The sequence below is a fragment of the Heliconius melpomene genome, chromosome 10, assembly GCF_056956725.1.
Source record: "Heliconius melpomene rosina isolate 202511_hmr_F chromosome 10, ASM5695672v1, whole genome shotgun sequence".
Classification (NCBI taxonomy): domain Eukaryota; kingdom Metazoa; phylum Arthropoda; class Insecta; order Lepidoptera; family Nymphalidae; genus Heliconius; species Heliconius melpomene.
The window spans coordinates 5,685,824-5,698,353 of NC_140398.1; the positions used below are offsets into that span (position 1 = coordinate 5,685,824).

Sequence of the window (12,530 nt, forward strand, 5' to 3'; positions counted from 1 at the left end):
AGAGAATGAAATATTTTCATTTCCTCGCTTACTAACTGTTGGGTTCCAATTCAGTTTATCAGTCAAAAAAATATTGAAAAAAAAAGAACAAAAAATGTCACAATTTTATACAAATTTCAAAAAAAATTAAAATAATATCGTCATCTTTTTTTAAATTCACAGAAAGATAATATTTTTTGCATTTGCATTGATGGAAACAACCTCAACCTGGTGGAATAGTACGATAAATGTAAAAAGATATCAACTTCTTATATTATAAATAAACAAATTGTACAAATTTTGGATTTTAGAACATCAACTAATTAGAAGTTATTATTTTTTATACTTTTTATCTAGCAATAAAAATAAATCACCTGACTCAAATTAATTATTGAACTTCTGTTAAAACTACCTAATTAATGCAAAATTTATCATATTAGCAACACTCGTGTTTTAATTGAGAAAAAATATATAATTGTAAATCCTTATTCATATTTTAATGTAATTTTATTTAATATTTTCATTCGTCGAACATTTTGAGTCTTTGTTAAAAGGAGTTTATTTAATTATGTGATATGCCACGGAAAATAATATTTATAGATAACGCATTCGTGTGTAGGTACCTATTACTAGTTACTTAAAAATATAATTTGGGTTCGATCTCTACTCGAGGGAATGAATTATATTAATAAATATTAATATTTTCATTTCTTCGCTCTGGTTCAAGGCTAAAGTCCGAAGTTGAATCCACTAACACGTAATGAAAAATTCGGCGGAAAGTGGGGAAGTGGGGAGTGTCTAAACACTAGGTTCCCTCTGTCTATCCTGCTGTGTGCGAGATACAGTGTGAAGCTGATTTATTTAAATATTATACCGAAATAAATTGGTTATTAAACATCTCTGTCGGAAGAATTTTGTAAACAATTTCTAAGAATTTTTTTAAACGGTGTACATGTAATTTTGGTTTGCAATTTTATGATATTACTTGTTAATTATTTTACTTCTATTCCTATAATCACAATCTACTCGTATGTAGCTTACCTAAGGGTATGTAATTGTTTCTCGTTGAGTACAGTGCGTACTCTAGTGGGCTTGCCGTCGGCGGCGGCTCCGGGACGCGCTCGACCGCTCTTATGTGAGCCGGATTCACTGCCGGAATCTGAAATTATATGGTTATTTTAAATAAAGTATTAAATAAAATGGATGTTTTTCAATAATATTCTATCTTTTAATAAGAATTAAGTTAAGAATTAATAAAAATGTAAATGTAAATGTAATGTTAAGTTAGTTTGTTTTTCACTTGCCGTTCATTTAGAGACATTGTTTACATCATTTTATGTGTCAACAAACAAACTTTCAAACAACCTTCCGAAAAATCAAACCGAAGAAGTGACAAAATGGTCTAATTACATTGTATTAACTGTATAAACTAAATGTTTTTTCCAATAAGGCCTAGAAGTTATGTGGTGTTCTCGAAACTTCAAAATTTCTTTAAAATGCGTGAGATTTATAAAATATATATGTATATCTAGTGCATTATATTATATAAATAAGATATTCATTATTCATATAGATACATTATAAGTTTCTATACATTTGTATTTGATTTTTTGTAACAACCTCGAGATATGAATTAAAAATTATATTATACTTATCAGATAAGAGAATGATTAATATAACATTCTCATTCAGTATATTAATACTACCTGTAAATGTCATCAGATGTGTACAGATAATTTGGTACCAAGATGACACATGGATGATATGAAAGGAAAGAGCTTTTTTTAAAAAATTTCAAAGCTTTTTTGTTTATGATTAGATTTTTTGAGTCTTTCTATTTAATATGTAAGTACCTATATCTATAAATAGATACATTGTCAAAAAATGGTCATTGTTATTTTTTTTTATTTTTGGAAAAATCGATATTCTTGGAAATTGTTTAAAATTTTTAAACAGTTGTTTCCTGTACAGTATATTCGAGGAGTCGTGGCCGCTTAAAGTTTCTTGCGAGACTGCGTAGACTTGATTTTTGACATGTTTTATTACTTTTACTATTTGCTTCCCGAGTCCACATTTACGTTGGATTTTCTGAACTTTTGCAATTAGCAAATTTAAATCATTAATTTTAATTAATTTTATGCTTGCTTTCCCTAATTTCCCTAATTAATTTGATATTTAATTTTGATAGAAAATTCGAGAATATGTTCTAAAAAGAATTAAATATTAATCTCTTATACTGATAGATCGACGAGGGATTGGTGAAATCGCGGTGTAAGCAATATGAGTCAGAGTAACGTATCTATAAGAAACTAAAAATACGCCACTTCCAAGTTTGATATCTCTACAATAAAGATATCACATACAATTATCACATACCTAGATCTAATATCGCGAAATTACATATTTTTAGCTTCACTCTGTATCCAGTACTAGGATAGAATTAGGAAACTAGTGTTATGACTCTTCGTTCCCCTTTAGGTTCCTTCCGTTCTCTACTTTCAGTTCAATTTTTAAGGCACTGTGTGTTGAGTGGCGGAACTCAACGCCGCGCTTTTGCCTGGTTACCAGAGCCAAGAAATGAAATTATAAAATATTTAATTCCCCTGAATGTGTCGCACGCTTGTGCCCTGCTATCCCTACGGGCGTGTGAAGCTGCTTTAACTAGCCACTAGCGATACAAATGCCTTGTCAGCCCCAACAGAGACATAGAAGGGGTAAGTGAAGCTAATCTCTGGGATCTGTACCTAATCCTCATTTCACACCCGAGTATAAGCTCCCGCTGGACATCAAAGTCAGTAATTTTCCTTAATTATTGTTGTTAATTGTCATATTACGCAGGAACCTACTCTAATAGATTTGCGTAATAGTAAGATAATTTTATCTCAATCCCCTAAATATTAAAATCCATACATGTCATCTATTTTATCTACCCATACTTTCATACATAGTATACAGAGAAAACACACACAGTAGACAGAGAAAACAAAGTGTTAAGACACTCCGTTCACCGTAATTCCCACTCCCGAAATAGATAAATTACGTATTTAAATGCGGAACTTAACGCTGCGCTCTTTATTGCCTGACAAAATATCTAAATAATATAAGTAATGATCATGTGTAACAAATTACCCCATAATCAAGGTAAGTGTAAACTGGCAACCCCAACGGTCAGTCCCATAATCCCATACAGATCCCCGTTTACACATTCCCTATCACGATCCACGGACGCTCAGAAATGCATAAAGGAGTTATTAGGATAATATTAACGCAAGCTTAGTCTAGTGTGAAATAATAATTATTGTTATTGTTTGTATTAAATATTCCATTTTTGTTTTTGCTTTCATTATGACTTCTAAAATTGTGCATTGTTTTTTTTTAAAAGACGTCAGTTTCTCAATTTGAATTTTGTAATGATATTTAAGCTACATTTATATAAATGCTACATTAGTTTTTACGTTTTACACTAAATAAGATATTCTCATAGAGTTAGGAGATTTTATTAACTCTATTACTATCCCGATAGAGCTTAGGGATTCGAATCCACAACCTTTCGTGTTTAAAGTCGCACTCTTGTGCCCATTGGATATGACGACCACATAATATCAAAATATTTAATGTTTATAATAAAAACTAGTTAACACCAAAATTCCTAGTACTAGGGCTCCCAAGGTCAAATTTAGGCCACGTAACATAATTACTAGATAAAAGACACTCGAATTTTCACGCGGCGAATTAAAGCCAGCGGCGGCTTTGTCGGCAAAGTTCAAAGGGAGATAAGGCACGGTGGACATAACAGGTAATGATTGTGAAAAAATGTGATTCAATGGAATTTATTGGGTGCATACATTTTATTCAAGCTGTTTGACTTTGTTTTTTTGGTCAGGTTCTATAGGATCTGGATGTAGGTGATGGTAATAGATTCGATTTCATTTGACTCAAAAAATTGAATTATTAAGTAGATATAGATATAAAAAGAGGTGATATCAATAAAATATTAATTAAGAAACCTTTTTTACAAACAATCTTTCTTGATTTTACTGTTCTTTTTATATTGTACTAGCGGACCCGGACGCGGCTACGCCTGCTTGAAATATAAGAATATAATTTCTATAGAAATATAATTTTAATCTAGATTAAATGCTAAAAGTGACTATTATATTTATTTTCATAAGGATGAATATCAAAATGACGCGGTAACGAACGCGGTCGCGTAGCGACGACGGTTGTTATTAACATGGCAGAATAAATTGGATGTCAAATTAGAAAGTATTTTAATTTATTAGTATATATGTGTAATGTAATATTATATAGCCTATAGCACTTCTGAAGAATGCAGCTTTCATACAAAACAAAAACAAAGTAAATCGATCCAGTAGATCCAGAGATCTTAGCGTTCAAACAAACAAACAAACAAACAAACAAACTCTTCCGCTTTATTATATTAGTATAGATTGTATTTTATAAAGCAAGTTATTTCATTTGATACCTAAATTAGGTGGGCTATGCAAAAACTTGTAAGCCGCCATTTTTTTGCGGTGGCCATTTTGGATTAACAGTAATATTCATTATTATGGAATTTTATTGTTATCAAAATCGAAATTGTAATCCAAATTTCAACCCAATCGGGCACTGGCAAGTAGACCAAATAGGGCTTGCCAAATTTTACATGAACTAAGACGTATTAATGCAGCAAGTTTAGTGTAGGCAGAAGAAACCTGGAAACCAACTGGAATAACACTCAGCCCCCATACTTAACAAATAAACTTGATCTTTACAGACACCTTCAAATAAAATATTTCAAATACAAATATTTTATGAATTGAAATCGGACCTACAGCCTACGCTTTTACTCGGACATTCACCAATTATGCCACGATAAAATCAATTTTAAAATTTTAAAAATATCATCAATCAATTTTTTTAGCTATGGTTGTAGTTCAGTAAGCTAGTAGAAGTCAAGGCGTTCAAATTTTTATATATTTTCTAAAGAAGTAGTAGAAGTTAATTCGTTAATAGCGCGGTGGCACAGCATATTACTGATTCGATTCCCACTCATAATTTATATTTTCATTTCCTTGCTCTAGCAACAAGTCTATCACCACCCAACATGAAGCACCAGAAATGAGTAGAAAGCGGTAAACAGAGTATTTAGAACTGATAAGAACACGCTGTATAGCGTGCAGCAAAAAAAAATTGTTTGCATATATATTATTTTTAATATATTCTGCTAACTGTACGCGAAATCAAATCTTGAATCAGTGCGATAACAACTTTGATTTTGATATGGATATTCCTCATTACGCTTGTTCCGATAAAACCGGACTCTCCATAGTCCGTACTGATAATGTAACTTTGATATTAATGATTTATTATATTATATTATTTTTTGGTTTACGCTTTAAAATTTTAAAAATAAACATAGGTACAGACTGTAAGTTAAGAGTATGGTTAACGTAGAACATAGCGCAGCGTTGAGTTCTGCAATGTCTTGGTATGGAATGGAAATGGTTTTGCATTTTGCACAATTAGCAGACTTGAGGTAACACAAAGCGTGACGTTGAGTGAGGAAAGTGGAGGACGGAGTGTCTTAACATTACATTTTCTTTACCCCTTATTTTTATCTTCGGCTAGATTAACTGCATTCCTATATTATTATATAATATATTTAACATTATTATTTATTTTATACGCACGTTAAATTAAAAAAAAATTAAAAAAATGTCAGATTTTCTTTAAAAATAATTTCAAACTTGAATAATTTCAAAATTGAAAAAAAGTTTTCTACATATATTAATATTTTTTTTATCTAAAGATATTGAAGATATAATTAATATCTTTTATCATACCTGACATAGATCCTAATTCGTGCGGATGATGGGAGTTGTTGTTGCTTAGTGTCGTGTTGTTGTTACTTTCCGCGTTCCCGCTGCTACCGCTTGTGTTCGCTGTCTGAAGGAACAATTATATAATAACTATTATTTTAACACGTTAGGTAATTGTTGATTGATTCCGATTCCGATTATTATTTACCTTCACGCTGCATCCCGCAGATAGCAGGTTAGGCAGAGGGAAGGAGTTTTCGAGACATTGCGTTTTGAATGGTGGATTTCAATATCGCGCTTTGTCTACCAGAGCGACAAAATGAAAATAATTTACATATTATCAAATTAATCAAACTCACAACAGTGTAGATTTAGATGCTTCCTTCGCATACTAGGGTATCTATTTTATTGAAGTAGGTCCATTAAAAATAGGATGAGGTGAATATCTTGTATTTTCTGGATTATCGTTTTCTTTTAATATCTCTTGAGATATTTTGATGAGGAATAGTAAAGTAGATGCCATCATATTATTGTTGTTAAATGCAACAGTTGCGAATAAGCTTAAATTACCACTATTAGATTTTTTAGCTGCTTCGTATTTTAAAGACACATTTTTCAAGAGTTTCATTTAAGATATAATATGAATGATATGAAATTAAATTCACTAAAAGGAAGGTCTTACTAACTAGATTATTTATATCTAAATCTACATATCAGATTAAAAAAAGATGAAAAAAAAGAAATGGATTTAATTAAAAAACATACCTTTTCTAATACGTCATGGTCTTCTCTACAATATAAAGCACCTCCTTCTCGTAACGCGAATTCATCGCCTATAAAAATAAAAAAAAAAAACATAACTTTACCTACTTTTTAATATTAATTTAATTAATTAATATTAAAAAGTTAATTGGGGTGGGCACGGGCCTCTTTTTTCCCTTTATCTTATTAAATCCACTTACCAGGTATTAATTGTCGTGCGCACGCACAGCATCTAAAACAGTCGATATGGTAGATCTTCGTTTTCGCTCGCATCACGAAGTCATTTTTACTAAAGGAAGCGCCGCATTTGTCGCATTTTGTACCAAATAACCTGTGGACAAGGTATTTGTGAATAAAATAATGCAATAATCATTAAAGTGGTTACTTAAGAAATTTGATTGGGTTCGATTCCTTCTCAGTTGTATGTTTATACATATGTTTATTTATTTTGTACGTAGGTATATAATTTCTTCGTTCTATTGTCACCCAGTGGACTGAACATCACAGATAAAAAAGTAGGAATACTATTCGAGCTATTTATTCGAAAGGTAATCACGAAATCGAATCTATATAGGTATTTGTATATTTAACGGATTAGTAACACCGGGAAAAATTGGGAAAATATAACATGAATAAAAAATATTTAAATTTAATAAGTGAATTCCACTATAAAAAAAGAAATGTAAAGTAATTTGCCACTATATTTTACCTGGCTGTTGTGCAAAACACGCCAACAGTGAGAAAATATAAAAAAAATAACAATTGAACCTTTTCATTCAAAAATAACGAGAACTCTAACAAAAAAAAAGATAATTTTAAAGTAAAACGCGAAATAAAACGTCCACAGAATAGACTATATTGTACCAGTACCGACCCTACAGAAATACGTTTCTACCTATCTATGGGTATATAATACCTATAGACTATGCTTTTAGCGAGATTGCTAGGGTGGCAAGTGCCGGTCAATACTCGAAAATACGTTTACGGTATACCGCTTTCACGGTGTACGGAAATTCTTTTTTGTGCCCTTTTTTCTAAAGGGTTTTTAAGTTTAGTAATTTTAAATATATGTTTATAGTTATACGTGTGCATTGATAAAAGTTGATGAACCGCGGCGTTGTGCTACGCGACCCCGCAAAATAATAAGATATCGGAGAATGCTGGGAAAGTGGAGAATGTTGACTTTTTATTATTGGAAGAGAGAGACTCTTTGTTTATTAGCAGCGGAAGATGTGTGACAAAAATATTAACCGTTTTAGGTATAGAAGGAAATCCTTATATTCATAATACCTAATAGGTAGGTGATAGTTACAAGTTTTTAAGGTTCCGTACCCAAAGGGTAAAACGGGACCCTATTACTAAGACTCCGCTGTCCGTCCGCCCGTCTGTCTGTCTGTCACCAGGTTGTATCTCATGAAGCGTAATAGTTAGGCAGTTAAAATTTTCACAAATGATATATTTCTGTTGTCGGTATAACAAGAAATACTACAAAACAGAATAAATATTTAAGGGGACTCGAGGAGAAGATCTTTCACCAACCAATATCTTAAAATGAACTGAAAATTGAAAACAAAGTGATTATCACTATAATAATGAAATGTGTATCATTTGATAATTATTCAAAATGGAATGTAAATATAACCATTCCCTCCATTAACCCTCTCGCTGAGGGGTGGATTTAACGATACACCCCAAGGCTGATAGGTAATTTTAATTGAATATTTTTGCCTATACTAAGTACTTGCTTTTTAGGTAAGGTTTTCTATATCATAGGCAATTAGTGATATTTTTTTCGTTTCCAAAATTTCATTTCATACGCTCTCTACTACTTATATGCCAAACTAAAGCTTTTTAAGATCAATGATTTCATCTGTGCGTTATCTGTCAGTGACTGACTAACCAAAGAGTGTTATATAATACCTATGGGTAATATTTTACTTTCCCAGCCCGATCGTCGGTCGCCGGACCCAGGAAGCCTAGGTTCGAGTCCCGGGACCCCGGACGCCCTAGACGCCGACGACATTCTCTTAAACAGCCACGTAGTGCTTTCTCTACCCTGTTCCCTACCCATCCCATGTCGTTGTAAAGGCCAATAGGGCTAACAGCCTTAACTTGATGTTCAAAAAAAATAATAAAATATATATTTAACTTGAATGACATCCATATTCTATATGTGTGGTCGTTCGTGTTTTCGCAGCTGCACTGCGCAGTGCTCTCTAACGCTGTCAGGGTAACCATATGTGATTGTTTAACCGGGCCGCGATTGATTTGACATTTGATTTGACGAGGTTTACAAATGCGAATGTGTATTTTTAGTATAGTAGTTTATTTATATTTGGTTATATTTATGTTCTTTATGCTCACTCACTCTATACTCTCCACATGTCAAAATTCAACTTTCACTAGTTTTAAGTAAGTTCTAACTCTAAGAAAATAGTTTCGTCTGTGCGTCATCTGTCAGTCATTCAGTAACGGAAGAGTTTTATATACATAAAAATTATATATATTGACAGAGAAAATGCTGTAGGTACAGTGTAACGGGAGATGCGAAGGCGGTGTTTGATTTCGCTAATTGTAGGGGCAACTTTAGGGTTGAAACTTCAAACTGTGCATGTGTATTGATAATAAAATGTAAATAATATAATTTATTTTTAAAATAAAAGTTCAGTTTTAATTAAACATTTAATATAATTTTGTAAAAAGTGACAATAAAGCTTATTAAGATTTGTTTATTGATAAAGTTTTCAGGCAGAAACGGAGTGTCTTAACACTAGTTTCAATCTGCCTATCTATAGTGTAAAGTTGTTTAATTTTATTTAAGTATTTATCACTGTGTTCTTTAAACCACACAAGTCGTGTAAAATAAGTTATACAGTAACTATTTATAGTCGGCGTTAATGTTTAGACAAATGTAAGGAGATATCCGCGTCACATCTCAAATATCGCTAATTGTGGGGTGTGAGGTCGATTTGGGTTAAACAATATGAGTACGTATACTTTTAGTTTTGTTTAGCTTCTATTTCCTTCTGCTAGATAATATTAAAATTTTAAAATATATGGATTAAAGTGTTAATTTTTTAAAACTTATAAAATTGTAAGTAGGTACTTATTAATTATTGAAATTTCATCAAGATCAACATTCACTCAGCCAGTTTAACAAAAATAGCCCGTCTGGATAACATATTTAATAAAATATTTATTTATTCAGTTAAACTACATATTATAGTATTTATAATTAATATTTTTACATTTTTAATTCATAAATTCATTTATTTGGTGCTGAGATAAATTAGCGATATTGTCATCCGCCTCTTGTTATTTTGTCTGATTAACAGAATGGCAATTAAATTGAAGTATATACATATATTTAATCTATTTCCATTGTTTTCGGTTCTTTAGGTAACCGGAGGCGTTAAGTTCCGCAACTCGTTTTACATGGAGATTTTTTTTACTAAAACGGATTTCTATGTTTATAAAAAAATAATTTTATAATACGCTATTAATTGATACGTCCTTCCTTAAAAAGCTTCCGGAATAAAACAATTATTAGATAGTGGAAGTAGTGAAATATGATATGTAAACAAATATATCCGTGAGGTTAATCTATTCTCATAACGAGTATTATAAACATGAAGATAAAAAAATAGAAAATAAATTTCAACGTTACTATATTTGTTAGATTGTGGTGTTCAAGTCATTTATATCTTGTAAAAAATCTTATCTTTGTCTTAAAACTAGGTGCCCTCTGCCTAGTCTGTTGTGTGCAGAATACAGCGTGAAGTAGATTTAATTTTAATTTTCTTGCTCGGGTAACGTAAAGTCCGTCCGATAGCTAGAGGATACCTCGAACATACGGCGGTGCATGAAGAAACGAGTGTCTACCCAAAATAGGTATAAGTAAATATATGAACAGAGCAAGTACCTACTTATTTGATAACAAATTATCTCTTCATGACTCTCAATGATGTCTCTATATTGTGTTAAAGGAACGAGAATACTGTGAGAAAACTTCAATTAACACTGCAATATAAAAATAAATAGTGCATTAGTAGGAAAAAACTAATCGATCTTCCGAACGGAAACACACCATAGACATATCGGGTTCCCGCCGCCCGCTGTCAAACTGACGTTTGTTTTGGCGCCAAAATACATAACGCCGGTTTGTTTTTCTCGGCACATTCAAAGCGGCAAAGACAATTCGTGTTACAGCCCAAATTTACTTTTACTTTACGTTAGACAATATTATTCTCTATTACTAATAGAAAAAGAATGAAGGGAACCGTTTACACGTGGAAGCATAACTTGTTTGCTGATGTGTAATTCTATATTTTAGCCGCGCGATAGAAGGGTGAAAAGGTAAACAGACGAGTTATTTTAGTGAATTCATCTTTAGATTTTGTCTGTGTTTAAAAAGTGGCGCCGCGATGCTTGATTGACATGTTATGGTTTTTTTTAAGATGATATTTATCGTAGGCCACAGACTAAATATGGAATGTAAACGGAGTTGTAATATAAACTGTTATGTGGAGCAGTCATTAACATTATCATTCTTTCAGAGGTTTGATGGCAAAAAATATGATTAATTCAATATAGATAATAAAGAAGTATTTTTTTCTATGTAGGATTATTCATTATAAAAATATTCTTATTGTGTTTATTTACTAGTAAGTCACCAGAAACGCGTTGTTTCAAGCCACATTAGTTTAAGATTAACTTTATCAATAAATAATTAAAGTTCAAAGCTATAATTAAGATTTAATGTGTTACTTGTATTGTCTTTAAAAATGGAATCATTAGGATCCAGGGGTAAAAAAAATTAGAAAACAATATAAATAAAAAAACATATACGATAAATAAAATAAAATTAGGTATATCAATAATCTTAATATCACGATATTAATGGAAAGTTTAGATGAAGCATACGTTAACCAGAAACTTTCAAATAATATTTGTTGATAAATTTAACTTGTATTGTACGTAAGCAATTCTATTTCTATTCAATAGTATTTACAGCAATATCAACAATATTTAGGTGATAATTTCTTATATATAGCGCACATGTCACATGTTCGTCATAATGTAAACAAGGAAGCAACTGAATTAGTCGTTTTTTTTTCAGCATTGCAGTATCTAGCATGTGGCAAGATAGGCAGAGGAAGCATAGTAAGACACTCCGCTCCCCACTTTCCGCCGAATTCTGGAAGCATTGCGTGTTGAATGGCGGAACACAACGTCGCGCTTTGCTTCTACACCAGAACGAATAAAATGAAGATATAAAATATTTTCCCGGAAATAGTAAACTAATATTTACTAATATTATGGAACGTCATTTCATGCCTAATATGCTTATTTTGGAATAGAAGTTTTTCATCAGTAAGATCTTATTTAAAGAAAAAAATAAGTAAGATAGACAGTAAAAAAGTTAGTCTACCCGCACTGTAGAGTAGGGGGAATTAATTATTTTTTCGCTCTGGTATCTAGACATAGCAGGGCGTCGAGCTCTGGGTATTTTCTTATATGCGATATGTAGCGTAAAACCAAAAAAAATTAATTCTATGTAAACTAAAGAACTGGATGATGTTTCACTAATTACCTTATATTTACACAGTAAAATGCAAATAATATAAAAATAGTCAATATCCTTAGCAATCATCACTACCTACTCGTATAGAAAAATTATAACCACCACACACCTAGTATAGTCCCTCTTGCAATACGTCTTCCCGTCTCTCACGAAGCACGTACAGGATTCATCCAGGAACTGTCTACATTCTTGACATTTGAGGCAAGCGGCATGCCACTCTAGATCCGGTGCCACTCGTAGTATATACTGGTCGTGGATTTGACCTCCGCACCCTACGCATAGGGATAAGCGGAGTTTTTCTGTAAAAAAAGGAAAAAAATATAATAAATTAGTGCGCCAAATGCGGCTTCGCCCGCTTAAAATATTGTAATATTGTTGCTATA

At 31.8% G+C, this 12,530-nt stretch overlaps 1 protein-coding gene across 2 annotated transcripts in view; it reads right to left on the bottom strand.

Annotated features, from left to right (window-relative positions):
- tup (LIM1_Isl and LIM2_Isl domain-containing protein tup) overlaps positions 1-12,530 on the bottom strand; it is a 41,614-nt gene that overhangs the window by 2,643 nt on the left and 26,441 nt on the right. For both annotated transcript variants that reach the window (XM_085190822.1, XM_085190820.1), the window contains exons 2-6: positions 12,257-12,446; positions 6,764-6,894; positions 6,567-6,634; positions 5,826-5,928; positions 1,021-1,138 (exon numbers count right to left, since the gene is read on the bottom strand). In XM_085190822.1, coding sequence (XP_085046948.1) covers positions 1,021-1,138; positions 5,826-5,928; positions 6,567-6,634; positions 6,764-6,894; positions 12,257-12,446 — 610 coding nt within the window. The remainder of the gene's footprint in view (positions 1-1,020; positions 1,139-5,825; positions 5,929-6,566; positions 6,635-6,763; positions 6,895-12,256; positions 12,447-12,530) is intronic.